At 58.8% G+C, this 22,576-nt stretch overlaps 1 protein-coding gene across 6 annotated transcripts; it reads left to right on the plus strand.

The window, feature by feature from the left end:
* The first annotated feature begins 1,054 nt into the window (after positions 1–1,054).
* On the plus strand, positions 1,055–21,553 carry ACE (angiotensin I converting enzyme). Of its 6 annotated transcripts, none has more exons than XM_063628297.1 (25): positions 1,055–1,333; positions 1,915–2,082; positions 3,001–3,094; positions 3,759–3,902; positions 4,327–4,518; positions 5,081–5,178; positions 5,547–5,719; positions 6,425–6,762; positions 6,989–7,133; positions 7,420–7,518; positions 7,811–7,933; positions 8,292–8,503; positions 9,198–9,334; positions 10,514–10,672; positions 10,945–11,032; positions 12,582–12,725; positions 12,874–13,065; positions 14,909–15,006; positions 15,163–15,335; positions 17,384–17,607; positions 17,870–18,014; positions 18,329–18,427; positions 20,350–20,472; positions 20,761–20,948; positions 21,092–21,553. In XM_063628297.1, the coding sequence occupies exons 1-25, from the start codon at positions 1,070–1,072 to the stop codon at positions 21,319–21,321; spliced, it is 4,050 nt and encodes a 1,349-aa protein (XP_063484367.1). In that variant the 5' UTR covers positions 1,055–1,069; the 3' UTR covers positions 21,322–21,553. The 6 variants fall into 6 exon arrangements, with proteins under 6 accessions (XP_063484367.1, XP_055113495.1, XP_063484368.1 ...); XM_055257520.2 differs by having other exon boundaries at positions 6,425–6,648; XM_063628298.1 differs by lacking the exon at positions 12,582–12,725.
* Positions 21,554–22,576: the final 1,023 nt, after the last annotated feature.

Genomic DNA, 22,576 nt, shown 5'->3' on the forward strand with positions numbered 1-22,576 from the left:
TGCGCCGTCGGGCCTCTGCCAGGGTCAAGGGGCCTCCCGCCTCTGGCGGCAGACGCCATGGTGCCGAGGTGGCCTCCACCGCCCTGTGCGCCAATAGGACAACACTGTCCTCCCTCCCCCACACTTGTCACTTTTAGGGACACGTGGATGAGACAGGAAAAGACAGGAGTGTGGAGACCTGAGGTGACTTGGAGCAAGCCTCTCAACCTGAGCGGCAATTTATTCATCTGTAAAATGAGGGCGTTGTTCTCATCTCTGAGGCTTTGTGTCGCTCTCAAAGCCTGCTAGCCTCGGGTTCTAGGACTCTGTTGGGATCGTGTGTGATGTTTTCTGCTGAGCGACTGGCATCCTGTGTCCCCGGGGGAAAGAGGGCAGGCGCTCCAAAGCTCCTGCGCTCTGTGGCTCCCCCTCCCTCGCAGCCCCCCACCTCAAGCCCCAGGTGTGCCGGCCGCCCTGAGCCTCTCCAGCACCTCCCGGAGGGGCCTGCAAGACACCTAAGGTCCCCCCATCCCTCCTCTCCCCCCCCGCCACACCCCTACCCCCCGGCAGGCGACGTCCCCGCCCCTCGACCACGGCCTGGTGAAGAAGCCGGCCAGGCCCTATCAGCCCCATCCCCGCCGCAGGAGCGGCGCCTGCGGACAGCTCCTGGGGCCCCAGCCTTGTCACTCCGGAGGCGGGAGGCTCCGGGGTGGTCGGGCCGGGAAGATCGAGCCGGAGGCCGCTGGGCTCCTAGGCCCCGGCCGAGGCTGTGCGGCCGCACGGTGGGCAGGCTCGGGTGTTCCGGCAAACTGCCGGGTCCCCATCTTCAAAAGAGAGGAGGCCCTTTCTCCAGCTTTCTCTGCGGGAGCCCGACCCAGCACCATCCCGCCACCCCCGTGCTGCACCTCGGCCCCTCCCCGGCCCGCGTCCCTGCCCGGGGCGGGCCAGGAATCTCGGCCCGCGCCGCGGGGGACTTTGGAGCGGAGGAGGAAGCGCGGCGGGGCGGGGGCGGGGGTGTGTCGGGTTTTATAACCCGCAGGGCGGCCGCGGCGCAGGAGAGGGGGCAGCGCCGAGCACCGCGCACCGCGTCATGGGGGCCGCCTCAGGCCGCCGGGGGCCGGGGCTGCTGCGGCTGCTGTGGCTGCTGCCGCTGCTACCGCTGCTGCCGCTGCCGCCGCAGCCCGCCCTGGCGCTGGACCCCGGGCTGCAGCCCGGCAACTTTTCCGCCGACGAGGCCGGGGCGCAGCTCTTCGCGCAGAGCTACAACTCGAGCGCCGAACAGGTGCTGTTCCAGAGCGTGGCCGCCAGCTGGGCGCACGACACCAACATCACCGCCGAGAATGCACGGCTCCAGGTGGGCGCCCGGGCCCGGGCGGGGGCGGGGCGGGGCCGCGGCGGCCAATCACAGCACGCGGCCGGCTTGTGGGGCGGGCAGGCTGGCGCCCCCGGCCCGAACCCCACCCCGACCCCCCACCCTCGCCCCGACAGTCAGCCGGGGGGCCAGAGCTCCGGGCTGCGCGCACGGCCTGCGCTCCCAGCGTGCACGAGTTGGATGGAGGGGGCTGGCTACTCCCAGGCCGCGCCCGCCTTCGCCGAGGGTGCTGGGCTCGGCTCTGGGGCCCCCGCGCTCTCGGGCAGCTGCCTTCTCACTTCCGGACGCTGTCGCTGTCACCGCACTGCACTGTCCATTCACCCTCCACTCGCCCAGCCTCTTTTCTGGTCCCAATTTCTGCTCCACCGTTCCCATGAGGCAGATTCCCTCCAGAAGGAGGAAGCGCGGCTTCCGCAAACTAAGGTCTCCCGCGGGGATCTCCCCAGGGCCCGGGCTCTGGAAGCCCTTGGCCTTCCTCCCCTCCCCCAGCACCGTGGCTTCTCTATGGCGTGCATCTAAGCGGGGTCCTCCCTACACCCTCCTTGCCCTCCTGGTGCCCATAGGAGGAAGCAGCCCTTCTCAGCCAGGAGTTTGCGGAGGCCTGGGGTCAGAAGGCCAAGGAGCTGTATGAACCGATGTGGCAGAACTTCACGGACCCGGAGCTGCGCAAGATCATAGGAGCTGTGCGCACCCTGGGCTCTGCCAACCTGCCCCTGGCTAAGCGGCAGCAGGTGGGCTGAGGGCCGAGGCAGGGCTCGGGGGCGGCCTCCAAGTGCCCCATCGTGGGGGTCGGGGGAGAGCAGCCCGTCAGGGAGGGAGGGACCCTGGGATCCACATGGGCCCTGGCAGAAGGGAAAGCCCAGGTAAGCACAGAATGGCTTTCTGAGCATTGATTTTTCTTGGAGATGGGGTGGGGAGTTAGTTTCTGTTAAAGGAAGCATTCTGGAGTAGGAAGCCAAATTCATACACGCTTCTCCCCAGGCTAGTTTATGAGCTTCCTTGGAAGGGTTGAGAAGGGCTGAGCGTGGTGGCTCAAGCCTGTAATCCCAGCACTTTGGGAGGCTGAGGTGAGTGCATCGCTTGAGCCCAGGAGTTCAAGACCACCCTGGCCAACATGGCAAAACCTCGTCTCTACAAAAAAAAAAAAAAAAAAAAAAAAAAACAACAACAACAAAAAAAATAGCTGGGCTTGGTGATGCGTGCACCCACAGTCCCAGCTACTCTTGAGGCTGGGGGGGAAGGATCACCTGAGCCCAGGAGGTCAAGGCTACAGTGAGCTGTGATTGCACTACTGCACCCCAGCCTGCGTGACAGAGTGAGACCTCCCCCCCCAAAAAAGAGAGAGAGATAAAAGGTTGAGAAAGACTGAGAAGTCACCAAAGCCAGAGAATGGGAGGGATCTGCCCTCACTGCAGGGTGGTGCCAAGCTGGGACTTGACCCTGACCCTGACTTTCAGGACTCCTGTCCCCCACTCCACAGGCTGCCTCCACTGGCAGGGGATTCGTGTGTTAGTGATCAGAAGTGCCCCGGTGCCACTGAGTGGCCTTGTTCAAGCTACATCCACTCTGTGGGCTCCTTCTAGCAGCGAGGGGAGGGCAGATGTCCCAGGGGCTGGTCACCGGAGCATTCCTCCCCTCTGACTCCCCAGTACAACGCCCTGCTAAGCAACATGAGCAGGATCTACTCCACCGCCAAGGTCTGCCTCCCCAACAAGACTGCCACCTGCTGGTCCCTGGACCCAGGTACGGCCCTTGCGGCTCCCCTCTCGGCAGTGCCCTAGTGCTTCCACATTGCTCTGCTGCACTCCGGACCATGCAGTTGTGTAGGGTCTTTGGAGACAGCAGGTAAACCCAAAGGCGTTGCCCTCCAACTGGGGCTGGACGGTGCAGATACCCCCACGCCCTGCTTCTTTTGGCAAGTGGACTTCCAGAACCTCCAGCTGCAGCTCCCACTTCTGTGTGTACCTCCTCTCCCGTCACCCCTAGGCCTTCCTCCTGGCTGCCTAGTTTCCCCTTTCGTGGGTCCTCTCGCGTTCCCCAAGAGCCCTCAGGCCAGGGACCCCTCGTGGCTTCCCTTAAACCCCACTCCAGCCACCTTTACGAGCAGCTTCAAGGAAGGCACTCCATCCAATAGGCCGCCAAGTGTCTGTCTGGGTTTTGGCCTTTGGGTGTCCCCTTGGTGTGGACCACCTTAGGTGGTCATGTCTCTGGGGCAGGGGCCCTGCCTGGGTGTTTCTGTAGCTCCCAGCCCCCTCCCACCAGGCCTGTAGGTGGCCCCTGGCTCTGGGGGCACCGTGATGTTCAGGAAGCTGGTAGGAGCAGTGAGGATTGGTGCAGGCTCTGGTGAAGGCCGTTGCAGACTTCGACATGGAGGCCTCCTCACCGACCCTGCCTGCCTGTGTCTCAGACCTCACCAACATCCTGGCTTCCTCGCGAAGTTACGCCATGCTACTGTTTGCCTGGGAGGGCTGGCACAACGCCGCGGGCATCCCGCTGAAACCGCTGTACGAGGATTTCACTGCCCTCAGCAATGAAGCCTACAAGCAGGACGGTGAGCAGGCCTCTCCCTGTCCAGGAACCATGCCAGGTGCCCTCTCTCAGCTGTCTCCCCAGAGTCCCAGCCCAGAGTCAGGCAGAGCAGCTGGTACGACGATTCCAGCAGGCCCTGAGTTTCCCAGAAAGTGGAGGTGGGACTGGCCTGCACCCAGTGTGCCTGGACTGTGCTGCTGGCCTGCCCCACGTGGCCATCCTGCTGTCGCTCCTGGCCCTAGTGCTCCTCTTTGCCTCTGGGAACCTCCAGGATCTGTTTAGCTGGCTGTAGCTAATTAGAAATTGTAGAGTGGCAATCCCCAAGCCAATTTTCCAGCTAGCTGCAGATCCACGGGCCTCAAGCCAGTGGAAGAGCCGACTTACAGCTGAGAGGCTGTGGTTTGAGCCTTTGGCCTGAGCTACATACCTCACTCCCACGCCCCCAGGCTTCACAGACACGGGGGCCTACTGGCGCTCCTGGTACAACTCCCCCACCTTCGAGGACGATCTGGAACACCTCTACCAACAGCTAGAGCCCCTCTACCTGAACCTCCATGCCTTCGTCCGCCGCGCGCTGCATCGCCGATACGGGGACAGATACATCAACCTCAGGGGACCCATCCCTGCTCATCTGCTGGGTAAGGACCTGGCCTCGCCTCCACATGAGTCCTGGCGAAGTGTGGGTCCCGAGGTAGGGGTGGGGGATGTCCAGGGTAAGGGAAGGTGGGTTGTGACCATCACGTCTCACATGTGTGGGGCATCATATTGTTTGCTTCACATGCAGGAGACCATTCATGTTCCCACTTTACAGGTGGGGACCCTGAGGCTTAGGGTTGTGAGAGACTCAGTGGTCAGAGAGCTAGGGGCCAAACCAAAGGCTCTGGCCCCGGGTCCAGTGGAGGAGCCATCAGCCTAGCTCATGCCCAAGGAAACAAGCGCCATTGGCCTGCCTCAGGATTGAGTGGCTGGGACCTGGCACAGCCAGAAAGGACAGTGGCAGCATCTTGCAGCCCCAGGAGATGTGGCCCTCGGAGGAGTGTGGGTGGGACTGATGTGTGAGATTTCTGGCCCTAAGCCAGGCCTGCAGCCCTTGAGGGTCCCAGGGTGCAGGTGCCGGCCCCAGGGTGCCACTCAGCGATGCATGGAGAAGCAGGCACAGCCAGGCAGGGAGCCGAGCTGTCCCCTTCCTTCCTCATCTAGGAGACATGTGGGCCCAGAGCTGGGAAAACATCTACGACATGGTGGTGCCTTTCCCAGACAAGCCCAACCTCGATGTCACCAGTACCATGCTGCAGCAGGTAAGCTCTGGGCTTAAGCCTGGGGTGGCGGAGGTGGGGGGGTGGGGCACAAAAAGAGGGAGTCAGAGATGGGCACAGGGGCGGGAAGGGGTCGGGTACCGAGCAGCAGCCTGGTGTGTCTGTAGGAGCAGTGAGCTGGGGTCGGCCCCCTCGGTGAGGTGCTAGCTCCTCCTTCCAGGCCGGATGAGAGCAGCAACACACTTTCCCTCATCTGCTGTGGGCAGTGAGGGCCCTGCCTCTGGGAATGGTGGCCACAGAGCAGAGAAGCTTTCATGCACAGGGAGTTGACCTGAGAGGGGGACCCCAGCCCTGTCCCCAGGCCAGCCAGAGTGGGCTCCCCTTGACCTGTCTCCACACCCCGCCACCAGGGCTGGAACGCCACGCACATGTTCCGGGTGGCAGAGGAGTTCTTCACCTCCCTGGAGCTCTCCCCCATGCCTCCCGAGTTCTGGGAAGGGTCGATGCTGGAGAAGCCAGCCGACGGGCGGGAAGTGGTGTGCCACGCCTCGGCTTGGGACTTCTACAACAGGAAAGACTTCAGGTCCAGACATGGGAAGAGCACGGTTCTGGGGCCCGGGGAAAGGCAGGCAGCCCAGGTGCGGGGAAGCTGGTTCCCAGGCCTGCCTCTACCCTACCCCAGCACTGGTCGGGGGCTGGGTCTATTCCAGGGCTAGGGGCATAGGAAGCCTATTAGTCCACCTTCCCTGGCAGCTTTGACAAACAGTCTCCTCTGTACCTTGGAATGGAGGAAGAAGGCCCAAGTGGTAGTGAGCCAGGGCGGGGTAAAGAATTTGCTTGTTTCTGCCAGGCACGGTGGTCACATCTGTAATCCCAGCACTTTGGGAGGTCAAGGCGGGTGGATCACCTGAGGTCAGGAGTTCAAGACCAGCCTGACCAACATGGAGAAACCCCATCTCTACTAAAAATACAAAAATTAGCTGGGTGTGGTGGCACATGCCTATAATCCCAGCTACTCAGGAGGCTGAGGCAGGAGAATCGCTTGAACCCGGGAGGTGGAGGTTGCAGTGAGCTGAGATCGTACCACTGCACTCCAGCCTGTGCAAAAGAGACGCTGTCTCAAAAAACACAAAAACAAAAATAGAAGTTGCTTGTTTCTACTGCAGCTTCATGCCCCAGGGCAGCACCCTCCTCATTCCTGTCTTTCAGGTGCCAATCTGCCCTGTGCCCTGGCCCTGCCCTGTTCTTCCCGTCCTTCACTCTCACCCTCGCCCTCTCTACGCCCCAGGATCAAGCAGTGCACACGGGTCACGATGGACCAGCTCTCCACAGTGCACCATGAGATGGGCCATATACAGTACTACCTGCAGTACAAGGATCTGCCCGTCTCCCTGCGTGGGGGGGCCAACCCCGGCTTCCATGAGGCCATTGGGGACGTGCTGGCACTCTCAGTCTCCACTCCTGAACATCTGTACAAAATCGGCCTGCTGGACCGTGTCACCAATGACACGGGTATGGGAGGGCTGAGAGGCCCCCACCCAGCCTCACCTAAACCCCGCTGCACCCCACAGCAGGACCTCACTTGCCCCACTCAGCTCTGCCCTTCTTTCTGCCTCCCGGCCCCAGGTCAGGCAGGGTTCGGGATCCTCCCAGAGCCTCACAGTGCACACTGAGCCCAGCTCAACACACCTGGGGGTCCTCTTCCAAGCAGGGCCCAGGGTCTCGAGGGCCAGCCTTACCTTCTCTGCGTCTCCCTGGCCTCACTTCCTGCTGCTCCCCCAGCCCACCACTCTTAGGGGACCCTCTTCTCCCTCTGACCTCTCCCCTCTCCTCTCATCTCATCTCCCCACAGAAAGTGACATCAATTACTTGCTAAAAATGGCACTGGAAAAAATTGCCTTCCTGCCCTTTGGCTACTTGGTGGACCAGTGGCGCTGGGGGGTCTTTAGTGGGCGTACCCCTCCTTCCCGCTACAACTTCGACTGGTGGTATCTTCGGTGAGAGGAGGGATAGAAAAGCCTTTACCCCAACTAGCCCTCCCCAGCCTCCTGGACAGCCAGGTGCCTCCTGCCCCAGCCAGTTCCAGCCTCTCTTCTCTAATGATGTCCCCCGCTGTGACCCACTGCCTTCTCCTTTCCTGCCTGAAAATCCCTCTTCCAGGAAGTCTTCTCCAGTTCCTCAGGATGGGGAAGGGTTGCCGGGTGGAAATGCCTTTTCTGCAAAAGCTAAATCCATCTGTGTGCAACCTCTAGGCCCTACGACAATTTAACCATCCTTTTCCAGAACCAAGTATCAGGGGATCTGTCCTCCTGTTACCCGAAATGAAACCCACTTTGATGCTGGAGCTAAGTTTCATGTTCCAAATGTGACACCATACATCAGGTACTAGTGCCCCTACCCCACCCATCCCCAGTACTGTCACACCCTCAATCCCCTTCTCCTCCTGTGATCCTAGCTGCCTCATCCCCAGGGCTTGTCCCCATGCTCCTCCAGACCTCAAAGGCCTGGAGTTATAGAGTGGCCCACTCTCCTGAGCCTGTCTTGGGTCTCCCTTCTCCCCCAAGATAGCTTCTGGTCCAGCGTCTGCCCTGCAGGAAGCTGGATGGTGCCTGGGTAAGGGACCCCTGTTCCTGGCCCCCCATGATCTTCCCTGACTCCCACCCTGTGCCTGCAGGTACTTTGTGAGTTTTGTCCTGCAGTTCCAGTTCCATGAAGCCCTGTGCAAGGAGGCAGGCTATGAGGGCCCACTGCACCAGTGTGACATCTACCAGTCCACCAAGGCAGGGGCCAAGCTCCGGTGTGTGGCGGGAAGCGGGGGGAAGTGGGAGGCAGAGAGGAGCGGCTGGCAAAGGGTGTGGCAGGAGGTGTCTGGCTGCTCCGACAGGGTGGGGGGCACCAACCACAGAGCTGGCCTGATGTGGATGCCTGTCTCCTCGCTCTCTCGTCAAATATTTATTGAGTGGGCCTTCTGGCTGGCATGGGGCAAGACAAATGCCCTCTGCCACCATCACAGAGATCCCAGGCCCCAGAGTCTTATTGCCACAGTTTCTGCAGTCCATTGGGGGGTGGAAGTGGCCAGGGGCACGTGGGCTGGGGTCCAGGAGCAGACTCCAGCCTGAGTCCCCTTTGCCCATGGTACCCACTCTGCCCACCAGGAAGGTGCTGCAGGCTGGCTCCTCCAGGCCCTGGCAGGAGGTGCTGAAGGACATGGTCGGCTTAGACGCCCTAGATGCCCAGCCGCTGCTCAAGTACTTCCAGCCGGTCACCCAGTGGCTGCAGGAGCAGAACCAGCAGAACGGCGAGGTCTTGGGCTGGCCCGAATACCAGTGGCGCCCACCGTTGCCTGACAACTACCCGGAGGGCATTGGTAAAGCCCTGAGTGAGGGTGGTATGGGGCTAAGGTGGGTCCTCAACTCTGAGCTTGGCCCAGGCCCCAGGTTCCTGGTCAGCTCCTACCAGCTGAGCCCTGGTACCCTGTCCTGGCGGGCCAGGCAGCCCCCCAAGCTCATCAGCAGGGCGTGCGAGTGGGGACAGGCATGTCTTTCCCCCAGCATCCTAGAGAGGGTGTGCTCAGACCTGAGGGCCCTCCCCCTCCAGAGGAAGCCAGACACAAGGCTCTATGAGGTCACACTGCGGACTCCGCTCTTATTGGCCAGGGGACGGTGGCTGCAGGACTCTGCTCTCCTGCGGCCATGGGCCAGGGTTGGGCTACTGCAGGACTTCCCAGCCTCCTCTTCCTGCTGCTCTGCTACGGGCACCCTCTGCTGGTCCCCAGCCAGGAGGCACCCCGACAGGTGACAGTCACCCATGGGACAAGCAGCCAGGCAACAACCAGCGGCCAGACAACCACCCACCAGGCGACGGCCCGCCAGACATCAGCCCAGAGCCCAAGTGGGACCATGCAGGGGAGGGGCAGGGCGCCAGGGGTGGGAGAGGCGGGGCCGGGTAGGGACAGGGGCAGGGTACAAGGGAGTGGGAGAGGGATAATGGCTTCTGGTGAGACCACAAACCTGGAGAGGGGAGGCAGAGGTTTGTCTGTTTCCCTCCACTCCATCCCGCAGACCTGGTGACTGATGAGGCTGAGGCCAGCAAGTTTGTGGAGGAATATGACCAGACATCCCAGGTGGTATGGAACGAGTATGCCGAGGCCAACTGGAACTACAACACCAACATCACCACAGAGACCAGCAAGATTCTGGTGGGAGCCACCTCCCTACCCCCAAACCTGAGCATGTGCACACACACAAAGACGCTGTCCCGCTCACCATGCAGTGGGGCTGCCACCATATTTTAAATTGAATATTTAAAACAATACTCAATTTCGGGCCGGGTGCAGTGGCTCATGCCTGTAATCCCAGCACTTTGGGAGGCCGAGGCGGGCGGATCACGAGGTCAGATCACGACCATCCTGGCTAACACGGTGAAACCCCGTCTATACTAAAAATACAAAAATTAGCCAGGCGTGGTGGTGGGCACCTGTAGTCCCAGTACTCAGGAGGCTGAGGCAGGAGAATGGCGTGAACCCGGGAGGCGGAGCTTGCAGTGAGCTGAGATGGCACCACTGCACTCCAGCCTGGACGACAGAGTGAGACTCCGTCTAAAAAAAAAAAAAAATACTCAATTTCAGATTTTGATGGACATTTACTCAATACCTGAGCAATTCTTCTTTCCTTAAAAATCAGTCTCTGGGAGGCCTAGGTGGGAGGATCACTTGAAGCCAGGAGTTGGAGACTAGCCTGGGCAACATAGCAAGATCCCATCTCTATTCAAACAGACAAACAAAAATCAGTCTCTAGTAACAGAATAATTTGTACATAAATAAGTGGTGCTCAAGTCATTTTTTAAAAGATTGGAAGCCCCCGTTTGTCTCCTCTACAAAAGGGGCTACACTTCCTCTTTACCCTCATTCCCTGCCTGTTTGGCTGAGCACAAATTATGCCACTGAGCCACACACTGTTACTGTTCCTCGGCACTTTGATCTATTGCCTCATCTTTTTCTCAACAGCCTTGCAAAATTGGTGAGCTTATTCCCATTTTACAGATGGGATTTGATATTAACTTTTAGGTTCAGAAAGGCCACAGAGCTAATACCAAGCTGGCTCCTTCCTAAGGGCCTTTAAGACACTTGGGGGTCTTCTCTTCCCTGCCCCTGCCTGGATATGTGTTGCTTGACCACAGGCATCCAGGGAGGGTGAGTACTGCATCCAGGACGTTCTCAGCAGTCCAGCTTGCAGAGAGTCTTATAGGCAAAGGTTGCAACTTAATCCCACTGCCCCCTCACCACCACCTCCAGCCCTCAGCTCCTACTTGGGGCCTCCCGCTCAGAGGCTGCTCTGGAGCTCCTGGGCCCCATGACACCATCCCCCTGTGCCCTCAGCTGCAGAAGAACATGCAACTAGCCAACCACACCCTGAAGTACGGCACCCAGGCCAGGAGGTTTGATGTGAACCACTTGCAGAACACCACTATCAAGCGGATCATAAAGAAGGTTCAGGACCTAGAACGGGCAGCGCTGCCTGCCCAGGAGCTGGAGGAGGTGTGTGGCTCGCAAGGTGCAGGGAGAGGGGAATCCTGGGGCAGTGAGCCCAACGCAGGGTCTGGCCTGGCCTTCACACTGCTTCCTCTTCCTTCTTGTATCAAGTCATGGCATCTGCCATGCGACGTGCACCTCAGAACTGCTGAGAGGGCAGTGCTCCCCAGCTCCCTGGCTCCCCACCCGCCAGCCCATGGGGCCTGGGGGCAGTGCAGGCCCCAGAGATACCAAGCGCAAAGGAGTACAGCCCATTGCCTCTCTCTTTCCTCCTGCAGTACAACAAGATCCTGTTGGATATGGAAACCACCTACAGCGTGGCCACTGTGTGCCACACGAATGGCAGCTGTCTGCAGCTCGAGCCAGGTGAGAGCTCATGTGCAGGCTGAGTGAGAGGCGAGGGCTGGGACTGGCATGGGGCCTGGGGGAGCTGGGTGAGAGCACAGAGTTGGGCTCCCCTCGCTCTTGGGGTCAGCGTGCCCAGGAAATACCCTTTCTTGTTTTCCACGAGGGGGGCTTCTCTGCCCCACTGAGAGCCGGCACCTACTTCATACCACGCCCCAATCAGCTGCCCCTCCCTCAGAACCGCCCTCTGCTTAAGGGTATCCGCTCTCTCCTGTCCTCTCTGCACGCCGCCCCTCAGAGCAGCGGGATCTCAAAGTTGTATTTCATGGGCTTGGACTCCAAATGGGGGGAGCTCGGGGACACTAGCTCCCCCCGGCCTCCTTTCGTGATCCTGCCCTTAACTTCCTCACCTTCTCTGTCTTTCCTGAGCCCCTCTCTCAGCATGTGACTGATAAGGAAATTGAGTCACACGGCCCCTGAAAGTGCCAGACTAGAACCTGAGCCTCTGATTCCTCTCACTTCCCTCCCTCACCCTGCCACTTCCTGCTGGATAGGAGTAGACAGCTCGTGACTGTTCTCTCTTTTCTCCCCACTGGCTGGTCCTTCTTACCCCAGCCCCTTTGAAAGAGCTCACGCCCGACACAAGGACCCGCACACAGATACCTCCCAGCTCCCTCTCAACCCACCCTTTCCAGGGTTGGAGAACTTGGAGGCGTAAACATTCTTCCATGAGGAATCTCCACCCAGAAATGGGTCTTTCTGGCCCCCAGCCCAGCTCCCACATTAGAACAATGACAAATAGAAGGGGAAATGGAAAATAAACAGGAGAAACAGTTTTTCCAGGACAGGGTTTGGCCTACAAGTTGTGGATGTGGGTACGCATGCCAAGTGTTGGGGGAGGCTGGCCGGGTGTGGTGGCTCATGCCTCTAATCCCAGCACTTTGGGAGGCCAAGGTGAGTGGATCACTTGAGGCCAGGAGTTTGAGACCAGCCTGGCCAACATGGCGAAACCCCATCTCTACTAAAAATACAAAAGTTAGCTGGGCGTGGTGGTAGATGCCTGTAGTCCCAGCTACTTGGGAGGCTGAGGCATGAGAATCGCTTGAGCCCAGCCTGGGCAATACAGCAAGACCCCGTCTCTACAAATAAAATACAAAAAATTAGTTGGGTATGGTGATGCACGCCTGTAGTCTTGGTTACTAGGGAGGCTGAGATGGAAGGATTGCTTGAGCCTGGGAGGTCAAGGCTGCAGTGAGCCATGATGGCGCCACTGCACTCCAACCTGGGCGACAGAGTGAGACCCTGTCTCAAAAAAAAAAAAAAGAAAAAGGAAAGGAGAGAGGCTCAAGCACGCCCCTCACAGGACTGCTGAGGCCCTGCAGGTGTCTGCAGCATGTGGCCCCAGGAGAGCCACTCCCATCCTTTCTCCCATTTCTCTAGACCTGCTGCCTATACAGTCACTTTTATGTGGTTTCGCCAATTTTATTCCAGCTCTGAAATTCTCTGAGCTCCCCCTTACAAGCAGAGGTGAGCTAAGGGCTGGAGCTCAAGCCATTCAACCCCCTACCAGATCTGACGAATGTGATGGCCACATCCCGGAAATATGAAGACCTGTTATGGGCATGGGAGGGCTGGCGAGACAAGGCGGGGAGGGCCATCCTCCAGTTTTACCCAAAATATGTGGAACTCATCAACCAGGCTGCCCGGCTCAACGGTGAGTCCCTGCTGCCAACATCACTGGCGCTCGGGTCCCCTCAGGTTCCTGAAAGAGGTGTTGTGAAACCCCAAGCCTAGGGAAAGGTAGGTCCCTGGAGGAGGCAGGTAATGAGTGTTGGGAGAGCCTGGCTGTGTCCCCTCTGTAGGCTATGTAGACGCAGGGGACTCGTGGAGGTCTATGTACGAGACACCATCCCTGGAGCAAGACCTGGAGCGGCTCTTCCAGGAGCTGCAGCCGCTCTACCTGAACCTGCATGCCTACGTGCGCCGGGCCCTGCACCGCCACTATGGGGCCCAGCGCATCAACCTGGAGGGGCCCATCCCTGCTCACCTGCTGGGTAAGGGCACATGTCGGGCCTTGAGGAGGGTAAAGACGGACCACAGTGTGAGTGAGGGTTGGGACAGGGCTGACTAGAGGGTAGGGAGCAGGCTGGGGACTGAGAGACTCCAGCCCTGGGGGGAAGGTTGTCCAGGCTGGAAAGGGGTGGGCACTGGGAGTGGGGAGCCCCCCGCTTGCATTTGGTGCCACATTCACTGCAGATCTATGTCGGGCAAGTCACCATGGATAGGGGGAAGAAGTTAATAATCTTGTCCAGGGGACCACGGCACCCATCACAACAGCGTGTGATCTTAGAGGGCGAGGAAGAGGCTGTGAGTGGGAGCTGGGGAGGCTTTGCCAAGAGGTGGCCTATGAGCAGGGCCTCGGAAGATGACAGGGTTTGACAAATGGGAAGTGGGGGATGAGAGGACAGATGCAGTGTTCAGGCCAAGGGAACTGGAACAAAGAAGAACCTGAGAATGTAAGTCTACTTCAACCCTGGACCCTCCTTTGCCAAGGGCTGCCATCTCAGATGCCCTGAATGTGTGAAGTAGGCGGTGAGGTAATGGTAGGGAGTAAGGGATGATAGGGAGTAAGGCAAAGCAGAGGCTACTGGTTCTCTGTCCCTGATGGGCTGTTAGGAACACTTTCCTGGAGCAGAGAGACCAGACAGGCCCTCAGACCATTTAGAAACCATAAGGCAGGCCCCGGAGGACGGCCTGGCTATGGGTCTAGCTCCCACACAGGCTGGGAGTCCAGCCCTCTTCAGCCCCTCTCTGGTGAGACCAAAGAACATCTGGTGATGTCACAGTGGACATCAGTTCACCAACTGGCAAACGCAGGCCCCAGCAAGAAAAGCAACGTGCCCAGGGTGGCCTGGGAGCTGGGGCAGAGCTGGCCTTAGAACTCAGCCCCTGACAATTGGTAAAAGGGGAAAGGGGAGCAACCCAACACTGATGCGTGCTCTCTCTCTGGCTCTCTCCCTCTCCTCTCTCACGTTCTGTCCATCACTCATCGCTCTAACCCTCTCTCACTGGTTTGCACTTTAGACTTCATCTGATGTCAGCCGAAGCTTCATCTGATGTCAGCTCAAGGCTAGGAAAGAGCCTTGAGTCCAAATCTGTTTCTGAGCCTTCCACTCATCCTGAGTTTCTTCCTTTTCCTCCGTCCTAGAGAACTAGGCTCTTTTCTTACCCTAAACTCAGAGGCATCAGCCTCTCCTGAAGGAGACGGCTGGTTCCTGTCAGAGTTGCTGAGCTGCAGACACCAACCTCAGGTGGTGCGGAGGGGACATGGCAGAGTGGCTGGTGAAGACAGCAGCCTGCCAGCCTTTCAATCCCAGCCCTGCCACTTAGGAGCTGTGGGCCCCTGGCGGCGGGGGGTGGGGGGTGGGGAGGGTCACTTGAATCTCCAGCCTGTTTCCTTTACTATCCAATGGGAATCATGACAGTACCTGGGTGCAGACAGGATTGAAAGTGAATTCACACGATGTTCTTGGTGCTGAGCCAATAAGAGGTGCCACTGGGGTGTAGGTGTTCTGGGGATCCGTAATGTCCTCACATGTCAGCAGTTGCTAGTCACATTGGTCTCCACTGCTCATGGACAGTGAAGACCACCTGGATTCCCTGATAACCAGCAAGGCCCCCACCTAGAGCCAGGCAGTAATGACCTACTGGGCTGGATGTGCACACCGAAGATGATGTATGTCAGGTGCCTCGAAGCTTGCAAACAGTAGGTGCTCAAGAAATGCCACTATGATTAGTAGGACTGGGATCTGGAGCGCTCTTCCTGCAGGAGGGCATTGAGCCTAAGAAGTAACATTTGTCTTTCCTCTCTCTGCCATCACCCACACTCGCCTCCAGGGAACATGTGGGCGCAGACCTGGTCCAACATCTATGATTTGGTGGTGCCCTTCCCTTCAGCCCCCTCGATGGACACCACAGAGGCCATGCTAAAGCAGGTCCGCACCTGCCCAGGGGCAGGGAGGCCCCGCCGGGATGGGAGGGGCCCTCTGATTCAGGAGTTCCCTCCAGTTTAGCCCTCCCCCGGGGTCCCCACAGCAGCACGCAGTCTGTCCCCGAACCCCCAGTTTGGGCAGAACTCCCTCTGCTTGCAGGGCTGGACGCCCAGGAGGATGTTTAAGGAGGCTGATGATTTCTTCACCTCCCTGGGGCTGCTGCCTGTGCCTCCCGAGTTCTGGAACAAGTCGATGCTGGAGAAGCCAACCGACGGGCGGGAGGTGGTCTGCCACGCCTCGGCCTGGGACTTCTACAACGGCAAGGACTTCCGGTACATCCAGCTAGGGCCGAGGCCTCGTTCCTGAGCCCCACGGGCAAGGGAAATGAGCCAAGCAAAGGCTCCACTACCATCCCCCAGCCGGAGCCAGCAGGACAGGATGGGGACAGGGCCAGAGTTTGGGACTGAGTGTCTAGAGAGGCATTGGCTTCTGGCAGGAAAACCCCATCCGCCTGATGGGGACTTCTGAAGCACGCAACAGCTCTGTCAGCCTGGCCGCTGGGAAGTACTCAAGGTCCCAGTCCTGGGTTTGAGCGTGGTAGGCTGTCCCGCCTCCCTCCTTGGGAGCAGCCCCTGCATAGAGCTGGCCTCTCCCTGGGGGCACGTGCTGTGACACAGGGAGGCACACGAGGATGTTGGGGGCTCTACACAGATCCACTCTCACCCCTGACAGGCTCAGAAGCTGCCTTCCTTGGAGGATGGTGTTTTGGTTACCTGTTGCTGTGCAACCAAGCGCCCCAGAGCTTAGCCGTATGAAACAACCAGTTGATTATGCTCATGATTTTATGGGCCAGGAATTCAGGCAGTACACAGTGGAAATGGCCTTTCTCTACAGGGCCCCCTCCATTGGGGGCAGCTCTCACAGCTGGGATGGCTCAATGTGGGGCCATCCGTCCAGAGCCCCAGTTCTGGCTGTCGGTTGAGGTCCTCGGTTTTTCCCATGTGGCAGGTGCTGGGGCACAGGCTCCCACTGGCCTCTTGGCTCACATGTTGGGTGCTTGGGGTGGGATGGCTGGAACAGCTGGAGGTGTGTCAGGCATCTCTCCAGGTTAGTTCGGGTGCCCTCCCAGCATAGCGTCTGAGGTGGGCAGATTTATTGCCTGGCAGCCCGCATCCTCCACAGCGACCACTGACACAGCCAGTTCTCAAGGCTAGGTCCAAAACTGGCCCAGAGTCACTTCTGCCACGTTTTATTGGCCAGAGCAAGTCACAAGTTCACGCAGATTCAAGAGAAGAGAAAAAAGTCCCTCCCTCTTGGGAGACGTGGCAAAGACGATCTGTTACAGCTGAAGTGTCTCTTACAAGGAGAGCAGACACGGGGAGCCTGAAACCAAACCCAGTGGGGTTCCCTGGGCTGTGCAGGCCCCTCCAGGCATGAGGACTCAGCCGCAGGGCTGAGAGGAGACAGGATCTGGGGGATGAGAGCCCCTGTGGGGTCTTCCCTTTTATGGGGAGTCAGAGGAGAAGCTGGATAGACCCCAGCCTTGTTGTGGCCGGGATGCTGGGCAGCTCTTCCTTCCCCCTCCCAGATGAGAATGACAGAAAAACAGGATTCACCTGAGCCAAAAGGCTTCCAGTTAGATCCAAGAGAGAATTTCCCGCAGTTTGAATTGGTTTGCTAAACAAGGAAGGGCCGGGTGCGGTGGCTCACACCTGTAATCTCAGCACTTTTGGAAGCCAAGGCAGGAGGTCTGCTTGAGCTCAGGAGTTTAAGACCATCCTGGACAACATGGCGAGACCCCATTTCATAAGAAATAAATAAATAAATGAGAACAGGAAGGATTGACGAGAGACAGTGGAACCTTCTGGTTTGGGCAGCTCTGCAGCTGCCATTCATCCTGGCCATAAGAATTCTTGGGGTGAATAAGTTTGTCGCCGTTGGGCTGCGTGAGATGCAGAATCGCCCGCTCTCACCCCCGACAGAAACAGTTGTTTCCTTCAGGGAGCCTCCGTCTTGGGAGATAAAGCGTGTGTACATGGGAACCCACCGGCCACACATTCTCTAGAAAGTACACAATGTGCCAGTGCCTCTAGAGCAAGCACTTCGTACAGTCAGAAAGCAACAGGTGGTGGGGGCTGGAGTCATTCAGGAAAATGGGAGGCAGAGGAACGGCCTGACGCTAGGGGCTTCTGCCCCCAGATTCCCTCTTTCTCAGGCTCACTCAGTGCTTCCCCTTCCCCTCCCTCCCCATAGTGCTGTGTCCCCTGCATGCTGCAGTGCTGGGGTCTGCCCTGGGTGTAGCAAGGCCCACTGTTCCCTTATGCCCAGGGCTTCTCACTGTCCTCTCCCAACACCCTCTCCCCCACTCCACTATTCCTAGGATCAAGCAGTGCACCACCGTGAACTTGGAGGACCTGGTGGTGGCCCACCACGAAATGGGCCACATCCAGTATTTCATGCAGTACAAAGACTTACCTGTGGCCTTGAGGGAGGGTGCCAACCCCGGCTTCCATGAGGCCATTGGGGACGTGCTAGCCCTCTCAGTGTCTACGCCCAAGCACCTGCACAGTCTCAACCTGCTGAGCAGTGAGGGTGGCAGCGACGGTGAGAGAGAAGCGGGAGGCCCTGGTGGGCTGAGGACGAAGAAGGGGTGGTGAGCTTGGGAGGTGGGAAAGGGGCACTTAGTGGCCCATGAGCAGAGGTGTGGGGCAGAGCAATGGGAAGGAAGGGAGCCACCCAGACCATCCCAGGAGGCAGGTCTCAGGGCCCAAAAGGTACAGCACCCCCACCCCTCCACCATCACAGGCACACCAGGGCCAAGCCACTAGGATCCTGGGTCTGACAGCCGGGCTCCTTTCCCTTGCAGAGCATGACATCAACTTTCTGATGAAGATGGCGCTTGACAAGATCGCCTTTATCCCCTTCAGCTACCTCGTCGATCAGTGGCGCTGGAGGGTATTTGACGGAAGCATCACCAAGGAGAACTACAACCAGGAGTGGTGGAGCCTCAGGTTCTGGAACACTCCCACAGGATGTGGGCTGGGGTATCTCTGCGGGTGTCTGCGTGTGCCTGGGTGTTTGGATGGGCCAGAGTAGGGGAGTGTGTGTGTGTGTGTGTGTGTGTGTGTACGATTGTGTCTGTGCATATGATGTGTGTGTGTAAGTGATGGGGAAAACGGGGTGACTGTGCACAGAGGCCCAACATGCAGGAGAATGGGGTGCCCAGTGTAGCCCCAAGTGCAGGGACCCTCCTTCAAGTCAAAAATGCCACCCCCAGCCTGGTTCTCCCCAAACTCATCTTCCAACGTATATTCCCACTCGACAGGCTGAAGTACCAGGGCCTCTGTCCCCCAGTGCCCAGGACTCAAGGTGATTTTGACCCAGGGGCCAAGTTCCACGTTCCTTCTAGCGTGCCTTACATCAGGTAATGGGAAAGGCAGGAGGGTGCATTGTGAGGGGCAGTACCCACAGCTTTGTATTTAAACTGCGGCCGCTGCCCAGTCCACAAGCTCTGCCAGTCAGGGCAGAGCTGGGGGAGCCGGCTGCACAGTGCAGGTGCCTGGGCCCACTCACCCACTGCCAAGGCTGATGGTTTTTTTCTTGAACATTCTTTTGATGAGAGTCTGTACGATCCAAACAGTTGAACACAGAAACTCAGCCTAATAATTGGCTAATAGTTACCAGACCTTGGTTAAGTAGTTAACATTAACCACAACTCATGGCTGGGTCATGAGCTCTGCACTGTTTTGTTTTGCTTTTAAAACAAGATTGTGATTCTTTTACTATTATTGAACATTGTCTGTGATACAATTTGAATTGTACCTGGAAGCCCTTCTAGACACTAAAATGCAGGATTGGAGATCGGTTAAGGTGGGAGGCAGGGTTGCTGGGGCAAGTTACAGTCACAGGCTGGGGTCAGACAGAACTGGGTTCAAACCCCATCTCCATTACTTTGTTTCCTTGAGAACATTCCTCAATTTCTGTGAGCTTCTGTTTCCTGACCTGTGAACCCCATTTCACAGGATGCACGATGGCTAACTTCTTAGCATTCTGTCTCATACACAGCCTACTCAGGTAGGGGTGGCCAGGACCCCACTATTCGTCACCCTCTAGTGGAATGTATCTGCACACTAGGTCTGCAGGTCACATGGCCACAGATCAGTGTGCCCAGTGCAGCCCCTCTCCTTCTGTGTGCCCCGGAAGAGCACTTGCTGAGGGTTAGCAAGGCTGTTTGTGATCTGGGGCCTCCCTGGGAGGCTGGGGGCTAGAGAGACCTCAGGCTGGAGTTCCAGGTGCCCCTGGGCTACAGGTAGCCCAGGCCACCCAGGAGTCAAGGTACAGAAGGCAGTGAAGGCCACCCCCGGGAGGGCTGTGGCTGCCTCTGGCCCTGGCCTTCCGTGGTCCCTGGAAGCCCAGCAAGGGCAGGGCCCATGCCCACCTTGCCTCCTGGCACCTGGGATGATGCCAGCACATCATCAAGTGCTAATAACTGATTGTGGGATGGATGAAGTCTGTCCCCAGAGTCCAGGAAGAGGGCATCCCTGGAGCACCTCAGACAGGCCTGACCTAGACGGTGCTCCAGAGATGACACTTATGACAGGGCTCCCGCCTGCCTGCTGGAGTGGTCCCTGGGGTTCCCAGCTGGCGCTGGCTCTCACCCGGGAGCCAGCTGGTGTGATGGCTAGCTTCCCAGCTTAATGCAGACAATTCTCCAAACAGGGGTGGGCAAAGGAGACTTGGCTGCTCTAGAAAAACATTCCGTATTCTGGCCAGCAGCCTTCGCAAAGCACTTTTAGGAAAGACCAGGGAAGTAGGTGGTACATGCTTGCACCCAGCATTGAAAGCGAGAGGCCTGTGCCACTGGCTCAGGACATTTAAAACCTCTTCAGACTTTAAGCCGGGGAGAATCCTCCAGCCTTGACTGGCAGATTTCTACCAGGGAATTCCTGATGCCTTGGATAAGATCATATAGGACTGGCTTCCCTGCCCAGACCACCCTACCAGATCCACACGGCCCATTTGGCCACACCTTGCCTCTACTTGCATATACCCCAGGGATGGAGACCTCACTGCCTCCAAAGCCACCTCTGCTCTGACCCCATGGAGCAGGCCTTCCTGAGTTGTGGAGGCACCTCTGTTGGGGGGAGGCATCTACACAGGCACGGCTAGGAAGAGGCTCAGACAATGCTAAGAGCTGGGATTGGGAAGCTCACCCTGATGGCTGTGGGCAGAGTTGGGGGGGCCTTGGCTCTGCTGTGCCCATGTGATGTGCAGAAGGGCCTGGGGCCCAGTGGCACAAGACCCTCAACCAACTCTGCCCCGGGCCACGGCCTCGCTTTGCTCCAGGTACTTCGTCAGCTTCATCATCCAGTTCCAGTTCCACGAGGCACTGTGCCAGGCAGCTGGCCACACGGGCCCCCTGCACAAGTGTGACATCTACCAGTCCAAGGAGGCCGGGCAGCGCCTGGCGTGAGTGTCCTCCAGCCCTCCTTTGTTTCCACACTCTGGCCTGCGCCCCCGGGCCTTGAGGGGTCCCTCCACTGGAGCTTTTCTGGAACACTTGCCATTTTGGCTCTTGAGCTGGGAACTCCCACCTGCAGCGTGGGCCAGGCCTGATGTGCCATCTCCTTAGGCACCTGGAGCCCTGGGGCCCTGGGACAAGTTTCAGCTGGGAGTGGTTATGGAGAGTGGATGTCAGGTGGGGGCAGGAGGGGCCATGTCCTTCTGACTCTGCCTCCCTGTCTCATGCCTCCCCAGGACCGCCATGAAGCTGGGCTTCAGTAGGCCATGGCCAGAAGCCATGCAGCTGATCACGGGCCAGCCCAACATGAGCGCCTCGGCCATGCTGAGCTACTTCAAGCCGCTGCTGGACTGGCTCCGCACGGAGAACGAGCTGCACGGGGAGAAGCTGGGCTGGCCGCAGTACAACTGGACGCCGAACTCCGGTACGGCCACCCGCCCCACCTCCAGCCCCGGGTCTTAACCCTCTCCCCAGGCCGGGCAGCCGCGCGGCTGACCTCGCCCTGCCCTGCCCTTCCCCGCACGCTCGCCCTGCCCTGCCCATGCTGTCTCCTTGCTTTCCACTCAGCTCGCTCAGAAGGGCCCCTCCCAGACAGCGGCCACGTCAGCTTCCTGGGCCTGGACCTGGATGCGCAGCAGGCCCGCGTGGGCCAGTGGCTGCTGCTCTTCCTGGGCATCGCCCTGCTGGTAGCCACCCTGGGCCTCAGCCAGCGGCTCTTCAGCATCCGCCACCGCAGCCTCCACCGGCACCCCCACGGGCCCCAGTTCGGCTCCGAAGTGGAGCTGAGACACTCCTGAGGTGACCCGGCTGGGTCGGCCCTGCCCAAGGGCCTCCCACCAGAGACTGGGCGGGCGGCTGACGACACACCCCAGCCCACCCTGCTCCTCCCGCCCTGTCCCTGTCCCCCTCCCCTCCCAGTCCTCCAGACCACCAGCCGCCCCAGCTCCTTCTCCCAGCACACAGCTGCCTAACACTGAGCCCCACCTCTCCAAGTCTCTCTGTGAATACAATTAAAGGTCCTGCCCTCCCCGTCTGAGTCTGTGTCCCTCACAGGGAAGCCAGGGACAGGGACAGGCTGCTCTCCTGCCTCCTGGCAGTCAAGTGGGTCCCGTTACTAGGTTTCTTCCTCCATCCTCCTCCAGGAGCCGGGGAGGATCCCCAGAGCTCTGCCCCAGCACCTCCTGGCGCCGGTGCCTGTCTTCCCTCCAGCCCAGGCAGCCGGCCACTGTCCTGCCACCGCAGGCAGCCCCTGTCTGGCCCAAGCACTGACCCAGGAGGACCCTGGGAAGCAGACATCCTGGGCTGCTGGCCTCACATTTCCACCGGCAGTGGAGGCTTTCCCTGCCCCACAAATGGCCAGGTCCCCCCAGAGGAAGGCTTCCGGCTGTTATTGGCTGCCCCAGGGGGCGAGTACCTTGGAGGGCCTGCTTCAAGGAGGGTGCCCCCTGGAGGGCACACACCGGCCTAGTGCTTACCTTGGCTCCTGCCTGTACCAGCTCCATGACCCTCTGCTCGCGTGAACAGCCTTGGCTCTCAGACAGCCATTCTAACACTGCCAGTGCAGAGAGGCCTCAGACGCTGGAGTGTGGCAGTAGCTGCACCTGCACAGGGATTAGCTACCAGCAGCCACCCTGCTGGCATCCCAGCACACACCTCTTCACTCCCCGCATTGGAGAGAGTGTCATTTTGAGGGACATTTTTATGGCTTTTATGTGTATGTTTATGTAGAAATTTGGAAAATACAGAAAACTGTAAAGAAAATAAAAGCCCTTTATATCGACGTCAAGAGATAAGCCCTGTTGACATTTTGGTGTACAACTTGCCGGACTTCTTCTTCTCAGCACATGTGTATTTTAAATGGGATCACACCATATTTACAGTCATACATCCTTTTATCACTTCATACAACTAGATCTGTTTTTCTGATATTTAAATGCCAGACTTCAAACCTGGCCAATAGAAGTCGGTCCTTTTGCTGGGGCCAGGGGCTCCCCAGCCACCCCGGCCCCTCTGTCGAACCCTCAGTCCTGAGTCTCTTCTGGGCATTGCTGA

Source organism: Symphalangus syndactylus, chromosome 20 (assembly GCF_028878055.3).
Source record: "Symphalangus syndactylus isolate Jambi chromosome 20, NHGRI_mSymSyn1-v2.1_pri, whole genome shotgun sequence".
Classification (NCBI taxonomy): domain Eukaryota; kingdom Metazoa; phylum Chordata; class Mammalia; order Primates; family Hylobatidae; genus Symphalangus; species Symphalangus syndactylus.